Genomic DNA, 24,530 nt, shown 5'->3' with positions numbered 1-24,530 from the left:
CAAAGCTGCAGAATCCAAGACAGACAAGGAAAACAAGCTTGACCTTTCACAGCCTCACAATGAAATATTACTCACTAAAAATACCACCGACATGACCTGAATTACTACTAGCCAAATAATGTCAAAGACCCAGGGAACATGCACGGCCGTTGGTGTTCATCACAATTCAACAATGTTAGCCTACCACTTATCAATCATGGCTCAGACAGACATGGCTACCCACTTCATTAGGTTGCAGCACATGGCAACAAAAAAAGTCAGTCTGACAAGCACATAATCCCAGGGAAAGTGATGTAAACTTAGAAAGCAGGCAGAGGATCTCATAAGACAGAACTAAGTCTGTTGTCAGGTAGCAAAGGAGCATTAACACACAAGGCTATTATACAAGAGATGAGAGCATGTAGGAAATTTAAATTGATCAATGTTATACGAATGTCAAATGTGTAATGTACGTGCAGCACATGTAATCAGCTGTCCTAGTGTTGACCGTGGCCATTTTCCCACAGCTCCATCTCCCAGCAATAAAAAAAAATATGGGCAAAACATTCTAAAAGAAAGTGTCTCTACCACTTAAGTGATACACTGAATTTACTCAAGGGAATATCTGTCAGGTACTCCTTGTTCATTGTTGGGCATATTACCATAATAAACAGTATTGCATGTTGCGATAGTAACACCCTGAATTCCAATAACTATTTTTATGGAAGTGAACATTTGATCTCCAGCATTGTGGAATATTTACTAACTGCTGTTCTGAGTTTGGACTTCCAAGGGAGACTTTTTTTCTACCTGATCAATGTCATAACGTCAGAGTCAGATGTTTCCATCCAGAATAGAGCTCGTTTTGACAGAGCACAATTCCATCTAATCGTTGTGCTGTTTTGTAAGAACTGCTCCTGTAGTCAACTTTAGCTCCAGCAATTCCCTCTAATGGCAGCCAGCTCTGTGTCCAGGAATTACAGCGCATTTGGAAAGTATTCAGACTTAATCCATATTTTGTTACAACCTTGGATTAAATGGTTTCTCCCCCTCACCACACACAAAAAAAGTTAACAAAATCAAATCAAATCTTGTGTCACATGCGCCGAAATGCTTACTTTCAAGTCTTGAAAATATCACCTGTACAGACCCTTTGCTCAGAACTTTCTTGACGCACCTTTGGCAGCGATTACAGCCGAGTCTTCTTGGGTATGAGCTACAACCTTGGCACACCAATATTCCGGGAATTTCTCACATTCTTCTCTGCAGATCCGCTCAAGCTGTCAGATTGGATGGGGAGCGTCACTGCACAGCTATTTTCAGGTCTCTCCAGAGATGTTCGATCAGGTTCAAGTGCGGGCTCTGGCTGGGCCACTCAAGGACATTCAGAGACTTGTTCCGAAGCCACTCCTGCGTTGGCTTTGTGCTTAGGGTCATTGTCCTGTTGGAAGGTGAACCTTCACCCCAGTCTGAAGTCCTGAGCGCTCCAGAGCAAGTTTTCATTAAGGATCTTGCTGTACTTTGCTCCTTTCATCTTTCCCGACTAGTCTTCCAGTTCGTGCTGCTGAAAAACATCACCACAGCATGATGCCACCACCATGCTTCACCGTAGGGATGGTGCCAGGTTTTCTCCAGACGTGACACTTGGCATTCAGACCAAAGAGATCTGTCTTGGTTTCATCAGACCAGAGAATCTTGTTTCTCATGGTCTTGGAGTCATTAGGTGCCTTCTGACAAACTCTAAGTGGGCTGTCATGTGCCTTTTACTGAGGAGTGGGTTCCGTCTCACCACCATAAAGGCCTGATTGGTAGAGTGCTGCAGAAATGGGAGAACCTTCCGGAAGGACAACCATTTCCACCGAGGAACTCTGGAGCTCTGTCAGAGTGACCATCAGGTTCTTGGTCACCTCCTTGACCTCAACAATCCTGTCTCGGAGCACTACGGACAATTCCTTCGACCTCATGGCTAGGTTTTTGCTCTGACATGCACGGTCAACTGTGGGACCTTATGTAGACAGGTGTGTACCTTTCCAAATCATGTCCAATCAATTGAACTTACCACAGGTGGAGTCCAATCACGTTGTAGAAATATCTCAAGGATGATCAATGCAAACACGATGCACCTGAGCTCAATTTCGAGTCTGAGTACTTATGTAAATAAGGTATCAGTTTTTATTTTTAATACACAATTTGCAGTTTTTTTAAACCTGTTTTCGCTTTGTCATTATGGGGTACTGTGTGTAGACTCAGGATTTTTTATTTATTTAATGCATTTTAGAATAAGGCAGTAACGTAACAAAATGTGGAAAAAGTCAAGGGGTCTGAATACTTAACAAATGCACTGGCTTCATTAAGACACTTAACAGCTGCTTCCTGTGTCTGCGATGTGGAATATCATTATGTTACAAAACAGGAGCACATGCATGCGATTAAGGTCATACAGTACTAATATATACCATACACCTGTTCCTCCTCCTGACCACCATAACCCAACCTGTCGCACAAGAGTGACCGCCGTGGATGAGCTGCTGATCCCCACACATGGCGGCCGGTGGCTGTGAGATGCACTTCAGTAATTAAATCAGTGTTTGATGTGGCCTGTTGACCTTCCTGTAGTTCATGCACTCAGCCCTCACCACAGAGGACACAGATGTCTCGTTCGTCATCCCCTTACCCATCAGCCCATGGTCATAAAAAGGTGTGCGTGTAACAGCAGGAGGGCCCTGCTCTTCAAGGTTAAGGACAAAGAGAGAGGGCAGGTGTTGGTGGCAGATTGCAAATGTTTTCAAACACCTTGATGTGCTGGATGTTGGCATAGTCAGGGAAATAATGAAAATAATTTAAAATGCACTAAAGACCCATTATGTGGTGAAATTAAACATTTATACCAGGGCTGTGTACTTCCATACTCGCTCTGCTCCTCTGCAAAGCAAACCTCCTTGAATTAAAGGAATCAGAAATTGAAATGTAATGCCCTTTGACAACGGAACATGAAAGCACTGCCTGATTTATTTATACTCCCAAGGCACAACAGATTCGGTCTTAACAAAATTCATGAGTGTTAACCAGCTTTGGACATTCACAGCTAAAGTGCGAACTCAATCATACTCGTTGAGTGTTCAGCATAAATAACACAAAAAAACTAATTCATATGCATATTCATAGTCATCTTGGGAAAACAAATCACTTTTCCGTGCACACAGGGTTCATTTACATATGTATACACCATGTGGCGCTGGACATTTGACCGGCATCATTTTAATTTACCGGACATTTCAGAAATGTACTGAACCCATGTGCATTGGGTGTGTAACCTGATCAGGGCGACCACCCACAAAAAATTACCTTTCACATTTAGATTCTGGTAATTCATATTAACAGAACAAGTTGAGGATGCAACGATGTGTGGTCCCTTCTTACCTAATTCTGATTCAAACATCCACATTTACTTTTCCAACACCACGAGTAACAAAAAAGCAAAATCCCTAGCCTGTCAATCTACTATCACCGTAGTAGAAAAGTTGACTTCGTCTATTGGTCAGCTTGTCGAGAAAGAAATGGCCTATTCCAAACAGACTCTGGGACAGCTGAGGGACGACAGATCCCTAATACATACAAGCAGTAGGCCTAGGCTACATAAAACAAATAACAAAACATTAACAAGCAATGAGTCTGATGCAACAGATAAGTATTAGCTTAAAATGTTGTTAAACTATTATTTCTTCACATTATAAGCGCAGCAATGCACACAAGGCAGTAGGCTGCGCGCTAAGGTTTGTTCGGTAATGCAATTAGCGGGAAAGCAATGCTGTCAAAAGCGTGAGTGTTTTCATATGACAGACATGTAGAAAGAGGGAAGATCTAACATGCAACAACTAGCTTGGGTTATTAATATGACTAGGATTGTGCCCTTAACTTTGTTTCATTGTCAAGTAGCCAAACAATTATATGGTCTCATATTGGCGAGGCTACTTTGAAGCAAGGTAACACATGCCTCAATATGTAGTACAAATGTTCAATTTTCAAACAATTAAGAATGTTTTCAAAAATGCATACTGCCTCCAGTTTACTGCAAAGTGGTGTGCCGAACTGATGAAGCCTGCCTTCCGTTGCCTATGCATTTGGTGTTTGAGATGCTGTAGCAGCAGCTCTCATGTTGTCTGACAGATTTTCCACTCAAAGGCTCTGTATGCGATAAGGTACATAACTAATATATACTGTACACGAGCAAATTTAATTCCACTAAATTATGCAAATTAACCAATAGACCGATAAGCATGACCAGACAAATGTATTCACATCGACTATTATTTAAATCAATGAATAGCTAGCATTATTTCGCAATGGGATTTTTTCTTCTCCTGGATAAATGCCAGGGACAATTTTATACATTATCGCTTCTATTTATTTATTTTAAATCGGCCAAAAGCCGGCTATTACTAACTAACAGAAATCCTGGTATACACGCAATTATAATGTGCCTTGATTTAACACTAGACAAGGAATAACTACGCCAGAGGCTAGCAGAGGGGGAGCTTTAAATCAAGGAAATAGTTCAGGCTACAGTCTGTGCATGTTTGCTTTTCCCCCCACGTGCGTGCTGGCAGTCGACGATGCGTAATATTTCTCAATGAGATAAAGGCTCTAAAAATGGCTTCTCCAACAGCTGCTTCAACTCCCCTCCTAAATCCAGCCCCACCTTCTGCCTGTGCTTCTTATTTTCTGAGCCATAATATTTTTTAAGATTAACTAATGTTCTTAGTGAGAGGGGGTGGGGGGCTTAATGCTGGAAGAGACAGAGTATTATCATATTCTAATAGCCGGTACCAATGCCTGTAACAATACACATAATTGATCAAGCTGACATCTCTATTGAAATATTGTGGGTGTTGCAATCGCCTCAAGGCAGACGGACTCTGCTCAAATGACTGCATGGCAGGGATTCTTGCTTTGAGTATACCAGGGAATAGATGGGTTCCCATTTTATTCCACCTTACTTTTTCAACAAAAAACAAAATTATTGTGCAAGAGAGTCAGGATCTAGCTGGCAGGTAGGACAAAGCTGACTGCATACACACACCTGCAGATGCAGAACCCTGTGGCCAGGCCTGTCACATTGTGTACCATCGCACTGTGGTGGTCCAACATGCACAGCGAAGGAAGAGGCATGTATTAGCTTAGAATTCTAGAATTATGGACATTCATGTCCTTGATAAGCTGAATAACCTGAGTTAAACAAAAGAGAAATATGGTTTACATAATAAGGAGAACAATCTTAAACAGGTTCGGATCAAGGAAATAAAACGTTTAAGCTTTTGGGCCGAAGGTATGTTTACAAATTAACCCTGCCCAAAACAGTGAGTCCTGATCCCTTTCCTCATCTGAAGACACTTCATCCAGACTGTTTAACATCAAAAACTTCAGAGGAGCAACATTCCCTGAGAGAGGATCAAACAAACTCAAGAGCCGTAAAATGACAGATAGCTGGAAGCCTTATTTATCTGTTGGCTTGTAAAATCACTTCTTAGGCAGGAATAAAGTACATTTCAAGTTGTATTGATGTTTGACGTATTGTCTCAGACTTAGCACCCATAATTTGTAAAGATTTATGTTCCTCTCATTCCACAAGCCATTAATGGAATGTATAGGGAAAGGTGCAATATGTAACTTCAGGCAATCTGACCAAATTCACACAGAAATGTGAGTTATAGATCTGTCATTCTCATGGAAAACAAGTCCAAAAAGCGGTTATTTCTATGCTTCTCATTAGGGGACGCGCGATATATTGGGGAACATATCGGAATCACACGATATTAGCTTTAAAAAAAGTCTAGTTTAACGCCCATATGTGCAAAACCGATGTCAAAGCTGACGTGCATACCTATATAAAGTAGGTACATGACGTAATGACGCCACGCAAAATGTTGCACTATACTTACAACACAGCCCACAATGTCTGCTGTGTGGATCGAGCAGTCATTTGAAAGAGTAACAAAATATCAGCGAGACAACTCAAAAAGGCGAAATCCATTAAAGCCAAGATAATGGAATTCATTGCCCTTGACAATCAACTGTTCTCTGTCGTGGGCGATGTTGGCTTTTGCAGACTGGTCGAGCACTGGTACACACTAGCAAGAGCGGTATTTTTCAGATGTTGCCCTACCGGAGTTAAACAGTAAGTGTCACTGCAATTGACTTAACATACAGTTGAAGTCGGAAGTTTACAAAAACAAGTTCTAATGACTCCTACCTAAGTGTTTCAACCACTGCACAAAATTCTTGTTAACAACCTATAGGTTTTGGGAAGTCGGTTAGGACATATACTTTGTGAATGACACAAGTAATTTTTCCAACAAACAGTTTACAGACAGATTATTTCACTTATGTATCACAATTCCAGTGGGTCAGAAGTTTACATACACTAAGTTCACGGTGCCTTTAAACAGCTTGGAAAATTCCACAAAATTATGTCATGGCTTTAGAAGCTTCTGATTGACATCATTTGAGTCAATTGGAGGTGTACCGGTGGATGTATTTCAAGGCCTACCTTCAAACTCAGTGCCTCTCTGCTTGACATCATGGGAAAATCAAAAGAAATCAGCCAAGACCTCATTAAAAAAAATGGTAGACCTCCACAAGTCTGGTTCATCCTTGGGAGCAATTTCCAAAAGCCTGAAGGTAGCACGTTCATCTGTACCGACAATAGTACGCAAGTATAAACAGGTTCTGTCTCCTAGAGATGAATGTACTTTGATGTAAAAAGAGCAAATTAATCCCAGAACAGCAGCAAAGGACCTTGTGAAGATGCTGGAGGAAACCGGTACAAAAGTACCTCCATCCACAGTAAAACGAGTCCTATTTCGACATAACCTGAAAGGCCGCTCAGCAAGGAAGAAGCAACTGCCGATGAATACCATCGCAACCATGTAGCACGTGGGTGGCAGCATCACGTTGTGGGAGTGCTTTACTGCAGGAGGGACTGGTGCACTTCACAAAAGAGAGAGCATCATGAGGATGGAACATTTTGTGGATATATTGATGCAACATCTCAAGACATCAGTCAGGAAGTTAAAAGCTTGGTCGCAAATGGGTCTTCCAAATGGACAATGACACCAAGCATACTTCCAAAGTTGTGGCAAAATGGCTTAAGGGCAACAAAGTCAAGGTATTGGAGTGGCCATCACAAAGCACTAACCTCAATCCCATAGGAAAATTGTGGGCAGAACTGAAAAAGCATGTGCGAGCAAGGAGGCCTACAAACCTGACTCAGTTACACCAGCTTTGTCAGGAGGAAATGGGCCAAAATCCACCCAACTTATTGTGGGAAGCTTGTGGAAGGCAACCCGAACCGTTTGACCCAAGTTAAACAATGTAAAGGCAATGCTACAAAATACTAATTGAGTGTATGTAAACTTCTGACCCACCGGGAATGTGATGAAATAAATAAAAGCTGAAATATATCTCTACTATTATTCTGACATTTCACATTCTTAAAGTAAAGTGGTGATCCTAACTGACCAAGACATGACATTTTTACTAGGATTAAATGTCAGTAATTGTGTAAAACTGAAGTATTTGGCTAAGGTGTATGTAAACTTCCGACTTCAACTGTACATCCTATGGAACGTTTGGGTCTTTGCGTGTCAAAAATAATACAGTAGCACTGTCAAGCTGTACAAACATGCAAACACAGGCCACGAACGATGTGTTTACAATACAGTGTTGGTAATAAATCATAATTTGTTCAACAGCAACTTCTGGGGTAGCTTTAGCTTAGTACCTAGCTAGTGCCAATACAAAGAGCCTGAAAACAACCTGTAGAAACTGTAGTCATTTGCCTTATTCTTAGCAATGATTTGGGGGAATCTCTGAGAGTAAATATTAGCTAGGTACCAACTTGTTGTTCACCTATTGAAATTGAACTTCAGTTCATGAAAATAAATAGCTAGCCAGCTACTTCTTATGGCTTAGATCCCGCTAACGGGATCGATATGACAACACCCAGTGAAAGTGCAGGGCGCCAAATTCAAAACAGAAATCTCATAATTAAAATTGCTCAAATATATAAGTATTTTACACCATTTTAAAGATAAACTTGTTAATCCCACCAGTGTCCGATTTCAAAAAGGCTTTACAGCAAAAAGCACACCAAACGATTATGTTAGGTCAGCACCTAGTCACAGAAAAACAGCCATTTTTCCAGCCAAAGAGAGGAGTCACAAAAAGCAGAAAGAGATTAATTTATCACTAACCTTTGATGATCTTCATCAGATGACATACATGTATTGTGTAACATGAAGTCCTATGAGTGTTTTGTCCGATAAAGTGCATATTTATATCCAAAAATCTCAGTTTACATTGGAGCGTTACGTTCAGTAATGTTTTGCTTCCAAAACATCTGGTGATTTTGCAGACAGCCACATCAATTTACAGAAATAGTCATCATAAACTTTAATATAAGATACAAGTGTTATGCACAGAATTAGAGATATACTTCTCCTTAACTTGTTATGGCTGCAATCCCGATATTGGGATAGGTGTCATCAACAAGCGCTGAATAGCATAGCGCTACATACAATAAATATTTATATTCATGAAATCACAAGGGCAATATAGGAAAACACAGCTTAGCCTTTTGTTAATCCACCTGTCGTGTCAGATTTTGAAATGATGCTTTACAGCAAACGCAATCCAAGCATTTGTGTAAGTTTATCGATCGCACGATAAAACATTAAGTATACTTAGCATCAGGCAGCTCGGTCACGAAAATCAGAAAAACAATCAAATTAATCGTTTACCTTTGATGATCTTCGGATGTTTTCACTCACGAGACTCCCAGTTACCCAACAAATGTTCGTTTAGTTCCATAAAGATTATTTTTAGATCCAAAATACCTGTTTGTCGCGTATGTTCAGAAATCCACAGGAAAGAGCGGTCACAACAACACAGACGAAAATTCCAAATAGTTTCCATAATGTCCACAGAAACATGTCAAAGTTTTTTTATAATCAATCCTCAGGTTGTTTTTAAAATATATAATCGATAATATATCAACCGCAAATGTCTTTCACAGTAGGAGAGGGGAAAACAATGGCTGTCCAAATTCTGTTGCGCGAGCAAAACTCATGTGACCACTTGACACGATGTTCTGGCTCATTTTTAAAAATAAAAGCCTGAAACTATGTCTGAAGATTGTTGACACCTTGATGAAGCGATAGGAAAAGGAATCTGGTTCATATCCCTTTAAATCCAGCAAAGGGAGGCTATGGAACATGGAGTTTTCAAAATAGAAGTCACTTCCTGTTTTGATTTTCCTCAGGGTTTTGCCTGCAATATCAGCTCTGTTATACTCACAGACAATATTTTGACAGTTTTGGAAAGTTTAGAGTGTTTTCTATCCAATACTAATAATAATATGCATATATTAGCGACTGAGGAGCTGGCCGTTTACAATGGGCACCTTTTCATCCAAGTTACTCAATACTGCCCCTGCAGCCATAAAAACTTAACGCAACCGCTCTATCAGATTTCAAAAACAATTTACGAAAAAAGCAAACCATGTAATAATCTTCAGAAATAAAGTCAGAAATAAATAAGTTCAGAAATAAAGTCGTATTACAGTTCGTAGAAACATGTCAAACAAAGTATAGAATCAATCTTTAGGATGTTTTTATCGTAAATCTTCAATAATGTTCCAACTGGAGAACTCCTTTGTCTTCAGAAATGCAATGTAACGCAAGCTAACTCTCACGTGAACGCACGTGACAAGCTCGTGGTACTCTGCCAGACCACTACTCATTCAGCACCCATTCCCCCTCCTTCACAGTAGAAGCATCAAACAAGGTTTAAAAGACTTGACATCTAGTGGAAGCCTTAGGAAGTGCAATTTGACCCCAAAGACACTGTATATTCGATAGGCAAAGAGTTGACAAACTACAAACCTCAGATTTCCCACTTCCTGGTTGGATTTTTCTCAGGTTTTTGCCTGACATTTGAGTTATGTTATACTCACAGTTTTAGAAACTGTAGAAGAGTTACACAAGTCAGAAATAGAGATAAAATGAATCACTTACCTTCGATGATATTCATATGGTTGCACCCAGAAGACATTTAGTCAATAAATGTTCCTTTTGTTCGATAGTCTCTTTTTATATCCAAAAACCTCAGTTTTGTTTGTGTGTTTTCTTCAGTACTCCACAGGCTCAAACAAAGTCACAACAGGCTGACAAAAAAAAAATTGTATCCATAAAGTTCATAGAAACATGTCAAACGATGTTTATATTCAATCCTCAGGTTGTTTTTAGCCTAAATAATATTTCAACCGGACAATAACGTTGTCAATGTAAAAGGTAAACAAGAAAAGGCACTCTCGGTCGCGAGCATGAAAAAGCTCTGACACGGCAGGGTCCACTCATTCCGACTGCTCTTACTCCCTCCTTTTTCAGAATACAAGCCTGAAACAATTTCTAAAAATTGTTGACATCTAGTGGAAGGCATAGGAACTGCAATTTGAGTCCTAAGTCAATGGATACTGTAATGGCATTGAATAGAAAACTACAACATCAAAAATCCTACTTCCTGAATGGATTTTTTACAGGTTTTCGCCTGCCAAAATCAGTTCTGTTATACTCACAAATACTATTTTAACAGTTTTGTTAACTTTAGAGTGTTTTCTATCCAAATGTACCAATTATATGCATATCCTATCTTCTGGGACTAAGTAGAAGGTAGTTTAATTTGGGTATGCTTTTCATCCAAAATTCCAAATAACCCTGTTGCACAAAGCTAATGTTATAAGCAGCCAGCTAGTTTCATCTGGCTAGTGAGACTCGACTGAAGCGGGTTGTGTTGTGAAGCTAGGCACAATAAGGATTAGGCACAATAGTGGAATTTGCTGTTTGCCTTCAAGATAAAAGTACGTCATTGACAGTGATGCAAATGAATAGCACGTGGGTGGCAGAATTGTGCAAAGTCCACTATTGTGGTTGTAGTCCTTATTGTGCTAGCTTCACATAGATGGGTCACCCCACCATTAGTCAAATAAGAACCGTTTTATAAATTAGGGTTATTTTAGGTGACACCTAGCTAACTATAGTAACTGAAACAGATGTTGTGTAATTTGACACGTCAAAGTCTTATTTGACATGCATCTTTGACACGCAAAGACCCAAACGGCGTTCCATAGAAATCCTGGATGAGAATGAAACGACTTAACAAATTAACAACGAAACATAACAGCAAGTAAGTGTAAGAAATAGCTTTAGATTATATTTTACTGGTAAGGGGGACATACATAAATGCCAACAAAATACATTTTTGGTCAGTGTGGTGTGCATAAACTTTATTTAACTAGGCAAGTCAGTTAAGAACAAATTCTTATTTATAATGATGGCCGGACGACACTGGGCCAATTGTGCACCGCCCTATGATACTCCCAATCACAGCCGGATGTGATAGAACCTGGATTCAAACCGGGACTGTAGTGACACCTCTTGCACTGAGATGCAGTGCCTTAGACGCCTGCATCCATGTGTGTGTGTTAACTATACTAGAACACTTAAAAGGCCGCTAAAATTGTAAATATCGGTTTATCGTTGTCAGTTTTGTTGGCAAGGAAAATAATGGATATCGGTATCGGCCAAAAATGTCATATCGGTGCATCACTACTTCTCATTCTTAAAATTTCATTCTTGCATCTTTTACTTTTGTACATCAACTTCAAACAGCTGTAAACAAAATATTGTTTATGGAAAACATTTCACAGCGGTGTAGATGGTACAATCATTCACTACATATAGTATATAGTATAGTATAGTTGCTTGTTGTGTCACAAATTTAAATTATGCGAACTATTCCAATTTTAGCAAACAGATAATGGGGGAGCGATTTCTGCATGGTGCATCTTTAAGTTTCAGATCCATTGCTTAGGACTCATTTGTGAGAAAGAAAAAAAGAGGCAGACTTAAGGTTTTTAGAGACCTGCACACCAGGAGTAGCGTTAACGCAGAATTCAGTGTTTTTCACGCAGGAAAAAATATATATATAATACGTGTTGTGTTTTGTAAATGCAGATTTAAAATGCAATTTTTTTTGTCATTTCTGCTCGGCATCAGACTAATGTGTAGTTAATTTCCTCCAGTGATTGTCTTGGTGTAGCCTAATTTTCTCTAGTAAAATGTAAGATTAATTTCAAGCATAACATTAGGTCATGTACAGGAATGCAAACTGGTGAGGACCTAAAAAGGTGACACTTTTTTTTGCACAGAAACACAAATTTTAAAAATTCCTGCTAGGGGGAAATGCAGGTTAACTAATTAAACCAAATAATATGATCTACATGATCAGTCTGTGTGTAAAATACAAGGTGGTTAATGTGAACCTAATTCACAGCTAAAAGATGTAAAAGAAAGCAATCCAATTATTTATTGCCTAGACTAAACTGCAAATGACTCACGAGTTTAAAAAAAAACAATACACTAATATTGCAGTTAGCCATGACAGCCTTTATAATAGAACACTTGTGACTACACACACTCTGCACTTGGGAAAAAAACATCTTAAAGTAGAAATAGAATGAAACAGGAATTCTATTTTTGCTCTATTATAGTGGCCACTATAGTAGACATTGATCATGTGCACAAGGCTACATGTGTGCAAAAATAACATTCATCCACTCTATTGAAAAAGTGAGAAATATGGAAAGTGTGTGGTGTTGCTTTCAACTCTGTGGCCTTCAGTTTAAGCCAGGCCCAGCTCCAGCTACACTTGATCCCTGAATCCACTTGTTTCACAAGCAATGCCTCATTTTCACCTAATTCTTTCATTCTGAAAATTAACCACATATTGTAGAGGGAAAACATTAGTTAACTAGTCAACATTTCAAACCGATTGCCAGGGTCCAGTAAGCAGCAACTAAAGCGTTATAATTTGCGGAACAGCAAGGAGTCGTAACGTTATACCAATTAATACTATAGCTAATTGGTTAGATTGCTAACGTTAGCTCATCTGATGTTGTACCGTTAGCTAGCTAAAGTTAGCAGTCTGCCTTCATTAGCCAGCTAATTTTCACACCATAAACTCAATTGTTTGATCATGTTGAGCAACATTGTTTGCTAATGTTGCTCAACATTTCTCTGGCTAGCTAACGGCGAATTCGATCCAGCTAGCAAGATACTTAACACTAAAATTAACGTTACTTGTTCCACCACACTTTCTCCCTCAACTCAAAACTTTCCAAATGCCAGTTTGTTTTTCGGTTACAGCTCATGAAGTACGCTTTCGTCACCTTCTCACCCCCGTCTCCGTGGTCAGGCTTCTCACCAACCTCTGTTATCGTTCAGGGGACGCGCTGCTGTAACTGGCAAACAGCCTTTCTACTCTCTGCTGTCTTTCTAGAGCATGCGCTAATGCTGCAAATAGCAAATTGGTTGTCTCCTCTCTCTTCAATCGCCTGCTGCATTCTGTTATGTGAATGATTGGCTGAGCCTTAGTTACAGCCAGTATTGCTCCAAACGTGCATCACTCGTTCGCTTACAGCCAGTAATGTGATCCAAACCCCCCTTTTTTTGCTAAAAAAGACCTTGCTTTTTCATTGTAGGCACATTTCCTGGTGTGGCTGCTTGCCAAATAGTGTTGCACTTCAGATGAAAATGAAGTTATTTCCTACCGAATGTTTTGCACTAATGTATTTTCTGTGAAAAAAATCTAGCTGCGGACCTTGACTTTCAATATCAAACGCAGGTGGAATGGTTTACAACGCAAATTTTTGGATGGCCCGCGTTTTGAAAATGCAGATTTCTTAACTCTAACGCGACCTCTGGCACACTTGACCTTAAGATTCTGCCATTGACTGTAAATCCAAATGAAAGTTTTGATTTAAATGTTTTATTTAATTTAATAAGAGATAAGTGGATAACAAAAGATGGCCCAAATTTGGCAAAGGAATCCCTCATACCATGCATGATAAACGCTCCGTGGGTCCTTTAGCCTAGTCATTCTTCTACAGGAGCAGGGCAGTTGAGCGATCAAACAGGTGAATTTGAAAAATTATATTTCCGTCACAGTTTCTGTCACATTTATCCATCAGGGACCATTATTCCTTATTTGGGGATGGAGGGCGTTGCAGGGCTGTGCGTATGTGATCATCGAGTGACCCAGTGATGGATTTGGTGGGGTGTTCATCATCTTAACAGACCGTCGGCCTGATGACTGATGGGAGGGGAGAATCAGCAGCACCGTAACCTTTTTTTTGTTATTGAAAGGTTAAAACACACCACACAAACACAGGGAAAATTCCATTCAATAGTGCACATCCACCAATATTTTATGGCACATCTGCATTGTAATCATTAAGCAAGCAACATACGTTGTGCAACGAGTAAAATTAAAAATGACATTTCGTATTGGACAAGCCCAGGTTCCTAATGAACACAAGCCTGCACCAACCCCACCTTACATATCTTTACCAGTCACAATTCACTTTATTCCCTCATTAAAACATTGATGGGCTAGCCCAGGGATTCAGAAACGTTTTAACTCAGGCCGCCTTTCAGCATTAAAGGGTTACTAATAGCTCCTCCCTGTGTAGGCTAGTGCTTTGGCACTGCATCTCAGTGTTAGAGGCGGCACTACAGATCCTGGTTCGATTCCAAGCTGTATCACAACCAGCCGTGATTGGGAGTCCCATAGGGCAGCGCAAAATTATCCCAGCATCGTCCGGTTTAAGGTTTGGCAGGGGTAAGCCGTCATTGTAAATAAGAAACTGTTCTTAACCGACTTGCCTAGTCAAATAAAACTTGTGAAATAAGGAATTAACTCTGAATACAGTGGCATCCCCGCCAGCTTGTAAACGAGGCTTGAAAACAAGAGCTACTATTAATCATGATCACTGGCCGTAATGGAATGCAATCGGCACGACTTAATGGTCCATTCACTCTCCAAACCGAAAATGAAAGGATGACATTTTTAAAAAGGGAGGGGGTTAGGGAGTGTGTTTCGGGTTAGGGATCAGCGTCGTTTCGCACTCTCGGGCAGACGAGGGAACAAGGCGTCACTCGACGCAGGGCCTGTATGACTCCAGCATGTTAAAATATTTAAGGTCCGCCTGGGTCTCTGAATATTCATGGGCTGTCGTCCTCATCATCATGAGATTGTGAAGGACACAGCAGCATCGTCCCCGGAGTGTAATCCAATTCTACATGTTCTTGCTTTATATTCCAAGGACGAAACGGGGCCTCGGGCAGAGTGAGTAAGTGAGTGAGTGGGGCCGAGCGGGCGGATGTTGGGTTGGAGGTGAAGCTTGCTGCTGCCAGAATGAGAGGAGGGATGCAACTGTTGCAGCCATGTCACGAGAACTGAATTTGAAATGATGACCTCAAGCCAACACTGCCCGTCTACATTGGGCCCATGCATGACAATAGCTCAGGTTGAACAGTTCATGATGCCTTCTCTTATTGCTCTTGCTTTGTGTCAGTTTCTAGATAAAAGGGCAGACTTTCCAAACAGTGAAATATAGAAATAAACTGATATGTTCTAGTGCAATATGGATTATCACCTGAGCAAATAAATCTCGATTTATTTCAAACAGGGTAACTGAAAACTAGGCTGACTGGCTGCCTGAAACACCACTCTACTTTGAGATACTACAATATGATATTCTTGTTTGAGTCAAAAGGGTGCGTTTAAGACAGGACAAAAGAACCTCACCCTGGCCGTGATCAGCTAACAATAGCCTAAGACCATTTATAAACCAGGTGGTGCGAGCCCTGAATGCTGATTGGCTGAAAGCTGTGGGTATGACTAAACAAAATTTTTACTGTTCTAATTACGTTGGTAACCAGTTTATAATAGCAATAAGGCACCTCTGGGTTCTGTGGTATATGACCAATATACCACGGCTAAAGGCTGTATCCAGGCACTCCATATTGGCTATATACCACACCTCCTCCGGGCCTTATTGCTTAATTATACAACGGGTGGTTTGGAATTCCCATTGTTAGAGTCTATCCCGCCCATTTTATACTCGACAACATACACATGGTCACGTTCATAAAAAGTGCCATCGTTTACATCGTTACCTAGCAATGCACTACCACTACTTTTACAGATTAACTGCCTCGTCTTCCAAGCCATGAAACTTACAAACATGAGCGCCACTGTAAAAAGCATATAGACATCTGACATTTGCAAACAATGTTGCAATATTGAAATTTGATCTCCACTGTGTCCCATAATAAAGAACATGTTGGGAGTCGGGAAGAGAAAGATGTAAGGCTTTTCTCAGTCAGTCGAAATCATAAATCAGCATAATTGTTAAGGATATATGCAAAGAAATGCAGCTAGTTTGCCATCTTTCCAGCTTCAATCTGAAGTGATTGAAGTGATGAGCTGAGTAGTTGGCTAGCTACTCAGGGGGGTTTTGTTTGCCACAAGTTATGGAACTATCAACCAGTGCTCGGGTAGTTTTGCTTTACCTGACAGTCAAAATGAATAGAACTAATGACCAGAGAACACCTAAAATTGCACTTGATAACCAGTGTTAGTGAATGTAGCATCGCGGTTTGTTGAAAAATGGATTGTTTGGGAATAACTTAGCTTTTTAATGCTGGTAACTCACGGTATAAAATCAATGATACACTTGAGTCCATGTGTTATGACATTTTTATTATACCATGTCACAGTCATGATAAAGATTTCACATGGCCTCTAATGTATTATTGCTTCTAATGTATTATTGCTTAAGTGAACAAATAAAAACATTTGTGAAAGAATTTAGTTTATGAGATTGACTCAAAGGAGTTCTTTCAGACCCACCAATACAATAGAGAAAGGCTTCATTTGAATGAGACCCAAACCCAATCACACTCCCAGGATCTACTTGCTTGTTTTCACAAGGTATCCTAGCAACAAGCTTCCAGCTGGCACAGTGGAGTGCAGCATGCTTATCAGGTAACAACATCCAAGGTCTGCTGCACCCTTAGTCTCTCTGCGTTTACCTTACCCTAGGTCCCCAGCTTCACTCAGCACTGACCAGTCCACAGCCAGCTCTACAGGAGACCTCATCAGGTTTCTGTGAAAATAACTGGCCAGGCCCCACAACTTAAACCAACACAGTCAAGTGCTGACTGGCTGGAGGATGTTTACTGGCATCTGCTTATTGTAGCCAGGACCGTGGAGAAGATATTGAGAACGTACCTCTGACAGAACAAACACAGAAAGCGCCTTAGACACAGCCTAGACACAGCCTTGACACAAGCCCCAGAAAGAGGAGAATCACCTTTGACGTTGAGCTCCCTGTAAAAGCTAATTTGTTTCAGTTGGCAAAGCTAGCCTATATGAAAACTGTTACATCTCAGAAATCCAACTATAACCCTCGACACCCTTTACTTTATATTCTTGCAAATTATTTGTGAAGCACTCATGTAGGCCTAGGCCTTATACAATAATATAATCTTCATTAAGCCTAACTTACAGGCTAGACTAGGCATACTTCATTTGAAGAAATGCCCAAAGTTGCATTGAATCCCAATTGTGAAGAGGCTGCCTATGCATCATTGTGCCATGTCAGATGAATGCCATGATAAGTCTGGTAAAAATGCCATGCTTGTATACTCTGCTGAAGTGGGACAGTGCCCCAAATGATGAGCTCATGAAGCCATTATAATAGTAATGAGCCTCTCCACTAAATGTACAACAATGTACAGCATGAACAAAAACCACATTGTTGGGCGAGTATAACACCCCTAACCAAACCTTTAACACTGCAGAAAGAGATGTGCCTGCCTGTGTAAACAAAGCACTTCATTATTGCAGGGCTTTTATCTGTAACCAGTGGAGAGGAACGACATTGCTCTGCCCGTGGCTCTTCACGGTCAGAACAATATTTTTTTAGTTTCTTATTCAATACTCCGTCCAGCTGCTGGCGGTAACGCACCATTAACATTGGATGCCAACTGCCGTTAAACCCCATGGAAGATGTAGAATACAGTTTAGCAATCTGCTACGGACGCATCTTTGCCAGAAGAATAGGCTACCTGGCGACTTCATTGATCATTTTCATATTTCAGATAGGTCTAGTTTGGGTGGGTCAATTATATACCCCAGTATCTAGGCCTACTGGCTATGTCTAAAGATAGCTGTAACATCGTAATGCCTTCCATACTTATGGGATGAAGATTTAACATTCTGACAAAGTAATTACGATATTTGTGAGCAAGAAAAAGGTTAGACAGATCATGCTTTCCATCCAATCATGCAACCGCTGCATACAGGTAGGCCGTATGATCCTGCTTTCTGTGGACTCCAGAGAAGTGACATGATATCCCTAGATGATATTGACTGCTAACATTAATTACTAAGCTCAAAATGCAGGAGTAAAACAGTTAATATCTGTATCTTGCTTTTTTAAATGCATCAATGGCAGGCTACATTTGTTCAGGGATTGTGTGCGAGGTCAAAAGCTTTGAACCACTTCTTTTTAGGGGTTGTGGATCAAAAGGTTTGAGAACCAACTGACCTACAGTACCATGGTTTCATTTCTGTGGTGAGAGAGGAGGAGGAATGGGCTGATTTCAGTGTAAATTCCAGGACAGCAACAAGGACACAAATAATAAGAGTGCTAAATACCCTCCAGCACTGAGCTACCCACCGGCAATAATACAATCTGTATAATGGGCATCCCAGATGAAAAACATGTATTTTTATTTTATAGGTAATCAATGATAACCCATCTGCATCGCCTGACCTGCTAATAACGAGGGTAATTTCCCTCCAAACTAGATGTCGTGAGAGCCAATACCCATTTCAACAGGTCCCAGAGAGTTCCAGCTGCATGATACCAGTGTCTACCATACCAAATCTACATATCTCTAGCCCCAATCTTTGTTCACTACTATTTATTAACTAGAGCAGGAAATTTGGACATGGTGTTGCTCGGCAGATTACTTTGGAGGGGGGAGGGTGATAGTGACAGGAGTGTGAGAAATTATTAACAGGCAGTCAATCAGAAGAAAATGGACCTCAACAAATCCCTCATATATTTACTGGTGAAGGATTGTGAATCAAAGCTAATTAGGCTCTGTTCTCTATCTATAAGGCTAAAGGAAATACTAAAACGGGCTACACTAAATATAGGCCTAAAGGTTGAAATGACACACTCACAGTAACATTAACATATTTCATGGACATAAATCTGGTCGATAATCAGCTAACATGTCATTAATTTCTCTCTGGGTTTAAAAAAACACCCTTGGCGCGGGAGGGGGATAAAGTTTACATGGTAATTGGCAGATGGCTGACAGAAACTGCAGCACTTTGAAGCCCTTTACAGGTTCTAAGGCAGATCAGACTATTGTGTGTTAACTAACGTTATGCACTAACTAATGCAAAACAAAAACATCGCTTGATAGGTAGCGTTCAAAAATGAGGTGCAGAAATGAACCAATTTCTCCCACGACGTAACAGCTAGCTCAGGCACATGAAATAACCATAAAATAAAATAAACCATGTGTTCGAAAAAGTACATTCTTGAAGTAAAAATAATTTCCAGTCAATTGAAGAATAATAGGCTCTAGTATGGAATTTCAGAATTCCTGCATATGGAATTTGGGGTGATCACACGTTTTGACCAGTGATGCAATTTGCAATTCTCAGCTAACGCTAGCTTGCAAAACTGTTAAAGCTATTTTCAATATTCTTTCAGTGAAAACAGGAGTAACCGAGTATAATCTGAAGTAAAGTTAAATCACATGTAATTCCATAGAGCAGCCTACCAGATCGTCATTTTAGTCGCAAACATCTAAAAGTTAACTTTTTAGCATGTTGCTCGCCAGCGCAACGAGTGAGACGACCCTGTGTAACGTTGCATACTCACCACTCAATTTTCGATCGCTCTTTTTAAAATTGCGGATTTTAAAAAAAGTACCCGATGGAAGCCAAACTTACCTGCAATGAGAATAATCAATACAGAGCAGATGTGGGATATCGAGAAATCCATTCCTTTCTGTCTATTCCAATACTTTTCCTTTAAAACTCGGTTGAAAAAATAACTTCTGCGGCGCTCCTGACAGACAGACCACTCTCCCGAAGCATCAAAACTCTCCGATCCTTTTTCGCCTCAGCAGGTGCATAGGAGAGCAGGAGTCTAGACACGTGATTTCCGGAGGGTAACAAAGTCGAGTGTACCAAGATACTTTCACGCCCCCTACCGTATTAGGCTATTATGCCGCGTTCACGTGCTGTCGGAAACTCCTAGTTCCCAGTGGCAAATGTCACTTGTGAATGACCCAAATCTGAATTACAGGAGGGATACTACTCGGAGAAAATGTTAGCCGAGTTGCGACGTTTCACCAGACCTTTTACCCCAAAATGAATCCGCTTGACAATTACAACATTATCAATATGGATAATGTAGCTAGTCTGACCATATTGTGAATGTTTAATAAGCCAGCTAACTTTATTATTAGCAATGTTAGCAAGCTTTTCAAGCTAGCTAAAATCGTATTGGTTGAATAGTAATTTCATTTCCAACGGCTTGAACACAATCATGTTGGACTTACCTCTTCCCAGTTTCCTACAATATTTCGCCCGAGCACGTGAAGCCAGCAATACAACAATGAACACAGCTTCCCAATAGTTAAATTGTCATTTTAATGTTCAACCATTTGAAATACTATAAACCAGACAAGCTATAAGAATGTTTGGAAAAGCTTTAAAAAGTAGCCATTGCAAACATGCTTTTGAACAGCATCAATCAGAAAGACTGTATTGAACAGGTGTCATCCATATACCTACATGTTTCTTTTGAGTGTGTGTAATGTAGGCCTACAGGTTGTTAAAATATTAAGTTATTTAATATTTACCAGATATGCCCTCTGATGGTGTGAAGGCAATAAGTATTACAATTACAGAATAGTCAAATCAAAACAGCATTGAGGTAGGATTAGAAAATGTGTTTAATGTCTCAGAATTTAAGTGGTAAGCGCAATTCATAATACTAATACACTGAATAAATAAAAAATTTCTCATTGGAACATAACTGATGGACAGGACAGTAGGAGGTAACATACAATTAACCCATCAAAAATAAATACGGTACATATATCTTCATAGCTATAAATAAAATACATCAAATTCCTATATTCCTTATCCATTACAACTAATTATTTTACTCACACGAATACAAATTCTCTCAAGTGTAAAGAGTTAATGTTCTTACCATAAAAATAACAAATTCCAGTGACTAGCTCACTACAAAATTACATTAAAAAAATGTGGTCAGACATCTTGGTGGACTTTGTTTGCCACTTCCTCCCCCTTCCCTCTAACATTTCAGTCACTTAGCAGACACTTCTCCAGAGCGGCTTCCAGGAGCACTAAGGGTTAAGTGCCTTGCTCAATGGCGCATCGACAGATGTTGTACCTAGTCGGCTCGGAGATTCAAACCAGCAACCTTTCAGTTACTGACCCAACACTCTTAACCGCAAGGCTACCTGTCACCCATGAACTATTGCTTGCTCTAGTGGTTACCCTCAACAGCTCAGGGAACCTGGAACAGGCTAATACTAACGTCAACACTTGCTACAGTGGTCCCTAACAGTAAGACAAGCCTGGAGTGCCACCCCAGTATCCGAGCCCCCCTCTCTGGCCAGGCAGAGCCAAACCTTTGTGTCTGAAGGGCTGGGTGGGTCTGCCTTGAGGTCTGAAGCCATAGTGAGGAGGACGTGGAGGGACGTTATATCCTTTACCAGGCCCCATCTTCTTTTGCTTGGGCACTTGACACCACAGAGGAGCAGCTGGGTAGATCACCTTTGAACAATAAAACATGTGGGAAATATAATTTAAATTGGCCCATTGTCAGTGCTGACCAAGGAGGTATTCTGTATGGAAACACTACATTACTGGTTGTACCTGGTATGTGTGGTGATTTTGGGGGCAGGTAGTGGATGGACGGGTTTCCCTGAGGCCACTATCCTCCTCTGAAGATGAACCGGAGTGGTAGTCAGACGTCACCCTCTCCACGGCACTGGTCACCTTCTTAGTCACAGTCTCATCACCAAAGAAACTGGCCACCGTGAAAGCATGGTTCTTCTCTCCATACCTGCGCGATAATGAAAGGAAGAAGCCAACAAGACTTGTGATGCTCGATCACTGAATGTATATCAACAATTTAGTTACTTGACTGGTAAACAATGTAACAACTGAGGCTGCATACCAATTGTCTACCCATCTCCCAAAGTGTGAACTTGCACACTCTCCTGTAAATGATTTAACGCCTTCCAGACAATAGTTACACAAATCCAATGCTTTTAAATAAGACAGACTGACCTGCAGCACACCTCTCCAGGGTCTACCCACAGAGTGAGTTCTCTGGGCAGGCCAAGGTCCTTGTACTGAACCCCACTCTCCTGGCAGGCCCGCAGCAACTCTGGATCCTCCTTCTGCAACCTGTTCAGCCGAATACACCTACGAAGTAGAGTATACAATACATTGATAACTCCAATCATACAAATCACTGCATATCAAAAACACACCTTACTCATGATACCCTAGACTGGAGGTTCATAAAACTACTGGTATGAATGTCAAAATAGTGAGAGCAAGGCAACAGACTGGGGTCATATCAGTAGTTAAGTTACCTGAAGGCCTGTCCTTTGCTGGGGTTGTCAGGGTACCAATGCCCCCTGAACTTCTCCTGCAGGGCAACAGTCAACTGCTCCACAAACATGTCCACTTTCTGGGTGTCCAACTTTTCCACCTTTTTGATCAGTCTTTTCAGGAACAACACCACTGCTGCAATCTCTTTTTTCATGTTTCACTGATGTGCTGTAATGATGGTCCAAATTCTAAAGATATAAGAGCGTGTCTTTTGTCAGATTAGTAGCTAGCTACCACATTTGACAACAAACAATCAACTTTAGCCTATACACAAGCTAGCCTAGCTATAATAGGAAGCAACATGTTACCCCCATGAGTGGTTTCATCCATCAATGAATCTCAATGCCCTTGAAGTATGTAGCAAGCAAAGCCTACCTTACAACACAAAACAGCCTGCCAAGAACTCGTTGCATGTAAACATTAAGCTAATTTAGCAGGTTAACTATTGTTAAAGCCAAAGGGCATTACAGTCTGGCGGGTCTTCGTCCAGAAAGGCGCGCTGTGACGCATAAATCCAGTTTAGCCATGTGACTGCCCGTGAGTCATAGCTGGCTAGCGCACAACTAAACCTTTACAAATTATGTAGTTGGACATGCATTATGTATGTATTAATTGGAGACATTTTGGCGACAACTTTTCAGGTGAAGCTAGCTTAGACAAAAGTTCACAAACAGCATGATTGAAAAACTTGATTTGTGATAGCTAATTTAACTACTAGACTAACCTTACTGTCGCTAGCTATATTATCTAGCTAAAAAAAAAAACGAGCAAGTTATAAATAATGTTAAAGAAGCAAACTTTGTAAACTACATGGCAAAAGTTGTCCAATTTCACAAAATTACAACAACAAAAAAAAGCAATCATATACCGTATTTGCTGCTCATCAACATGTGGACAACTGTTGCCAGCTCGACTCATGAATGTTTGAACCTCATTAGTATTCTGCCAGCGCCACAACCGATGACGTCACTTCCGTGTGGCAATAAGTATTTAACCCCTTTGTTATGGCAAGCCTAAATAAGTTCAGGAGTAGAAATAAGCATAACAAGTCATATAATAAATTGCATGGATTTACTCCTTGTGCAATAATAGTGTTTAACATGAGTCATTCAAAAATAATCTCTGTACCCCACACATACAATTACAGTGCATTCGGAAAGTATTCAGACCCCTTCACTGCAAATGTATAAAAAATAAATAAAATACATTCTTTACATAAGTATTCAGACCATTTGCTATGAGACTCAAAATTGAGATCAGGTGCATCCTGTTTCCATTGATCATCCTTGAGATGTTTCTACAACTACATTGGAGTCCACCTGTGCCAAATTCAATTGATTGGACATGATTTGAAAAAGCACACACCTGTCACTATAAGGTCCCACAGTTAGGATTGGGTCAAGGCACAGATCTGGGGAAGGGTGCCAAAAAACGTCTGCAGCATTGAAGGTCCCCAAGAACACAGTGGCCACCATAATTCTTAAATGGAAGAAGTTTGGAACCACCAAGACTCTTCCTAGAGCTGGCCGCCTGGCCAAACTGAGCAATCGGGGGAGAAGGACCTTGGTCAAGAACCCAATGGTCACTCTGACAGAGCTCCAGAGTTCCTCTGTGGAGACAGGAGAACCTTCCAAAAGGACAACAATCTCTGCAGCACTCCACCAATCAAGCCTCTATGGTAGAGTTGCCAGACGGAAATCCTGCCTCAGTAAAAGGCACATGACAGCCAGCTTGGAGTTAGCCAAAAGACACCTAAAGACTCTCAGACCATGAGCAACAAGATTATCTGGTCTGATGAAACCAAGATTGAACTCTGGCCTAAATGCAAAGCGTCTCGTCTGGAGGAAACCAGGCACTGCTCATCACCTGGCCAATACCATCCCTACGTGAAGCGTGTT

The 24,530-nt window shown here is 40.6% G+C and overlaps 2 protein-coding genes across 4 annotated transcripts in view; both read right to left on the bottom strand.

Moving 5' to 3' along the window:
- Window positions 1-20,102, bottom strand: part of LOC112245075 (coxsackievirus and adenovirus receptor homolog) — a 110,890-nt gene extending 90,788 nt beyond the window's left edge. Inside the window, exon 1 of the mRNA XM_024413013.2 lies at window positions 19,921-20,102. Coding sequence (XP_024268781.1) covers window positions 19,921-19,972 — 52 coding nt within the window. The 5' untranslated portion in view covers window positions 19,973-20,102. The remainder of the gene's footprint in view (window positions 1-19,920) is intronic.
- Window positions 20,103-20,912: 810 nt separating this feature from the next.
- LOC112245082 (protein BTG3) lies at window positions 20,913-23,605 on the bottom strand. Of its 3 annotated transcripts, none has more exons than XM_024413022.1 (5): window positions 23,501-23,605; window positions 22,614-22,820; window positions 22,303-22,440; window positions 21,886-22,075; window positions 20,913-21,783 (listed from the first exon to the last, which is right to left on the bottom strand). In XM_024413022.1, exons 2-5 carry the CDS (start codon window positions 22,784-22,786, stop codon window positions 21,568-21,570), a joined length of 717 nt encoding a protein of 238 aa, XP_024268790.1. In that variant the 5' UTR covers window positions 22,787-22,820; window positions 23,501-23,605; the 3' UTR covers window positions 20,913-21,567. The 3 variants fall into 3 exon arrangements, with proteins under 3 accessions (XP_024268790.1, XP_024268792.1, XP_024268791.1); XM_024413024.2 differs by lacking the exon at window positions 23,501-23,605 and adding an exon at window positions 22,941-23,225; XM_024413023.2 differs by lacking the exon at window positions 23,501-23,605 and adding an exon at window positions 23,008-23,225.
- Between the last annotated feature and the right edge of the window lie 925 nt (window positions 23,606-24,530).

The sequence above is a fragment of the Oncorhynchus tshawytscha genome, linkage group LG30 (assembly GCF_018296145.1).
Source record: "Oncorhynchus tshawytscha isolate Ot180627B linkage group LG30, Otsh_v2.0, whole genome shotgun sequence".
NCBI lineage: Eukaryota > Metazoa > Chordata > Actinopteri > Salmoniformes > Salmonidae > Oncorhynchus > Oncorhynchus tshawytscha.
Note: the sequence above shows the minus strand (reverse complement) of the source record. Positions and strands in the feature narration are given on the sequence as shown.

Coding starts and splice junctions, on each gene's coding strand:
- LOC112245082 (XM_024413022.1), bottom strand. CDS start 22,786: ATGAAAAAAGAGATTGCAGCAGTGGTGTTGTTCCTGAAAAGACTGATC. Junction 22,441..22,613: donor AGCAAAGGACAGGCCTTCAG/GTAACTTAACTA, acceptor TCTACTTCGTAG/GTGTATTCGGCTGAACAGGT. Junction 21,784..21,885: donor AAAATCACCACACATACCAG/GTACAACCAGTA, acceptor TATTGTTCAAAG/GTGATCTACCCAGCTGCTCC.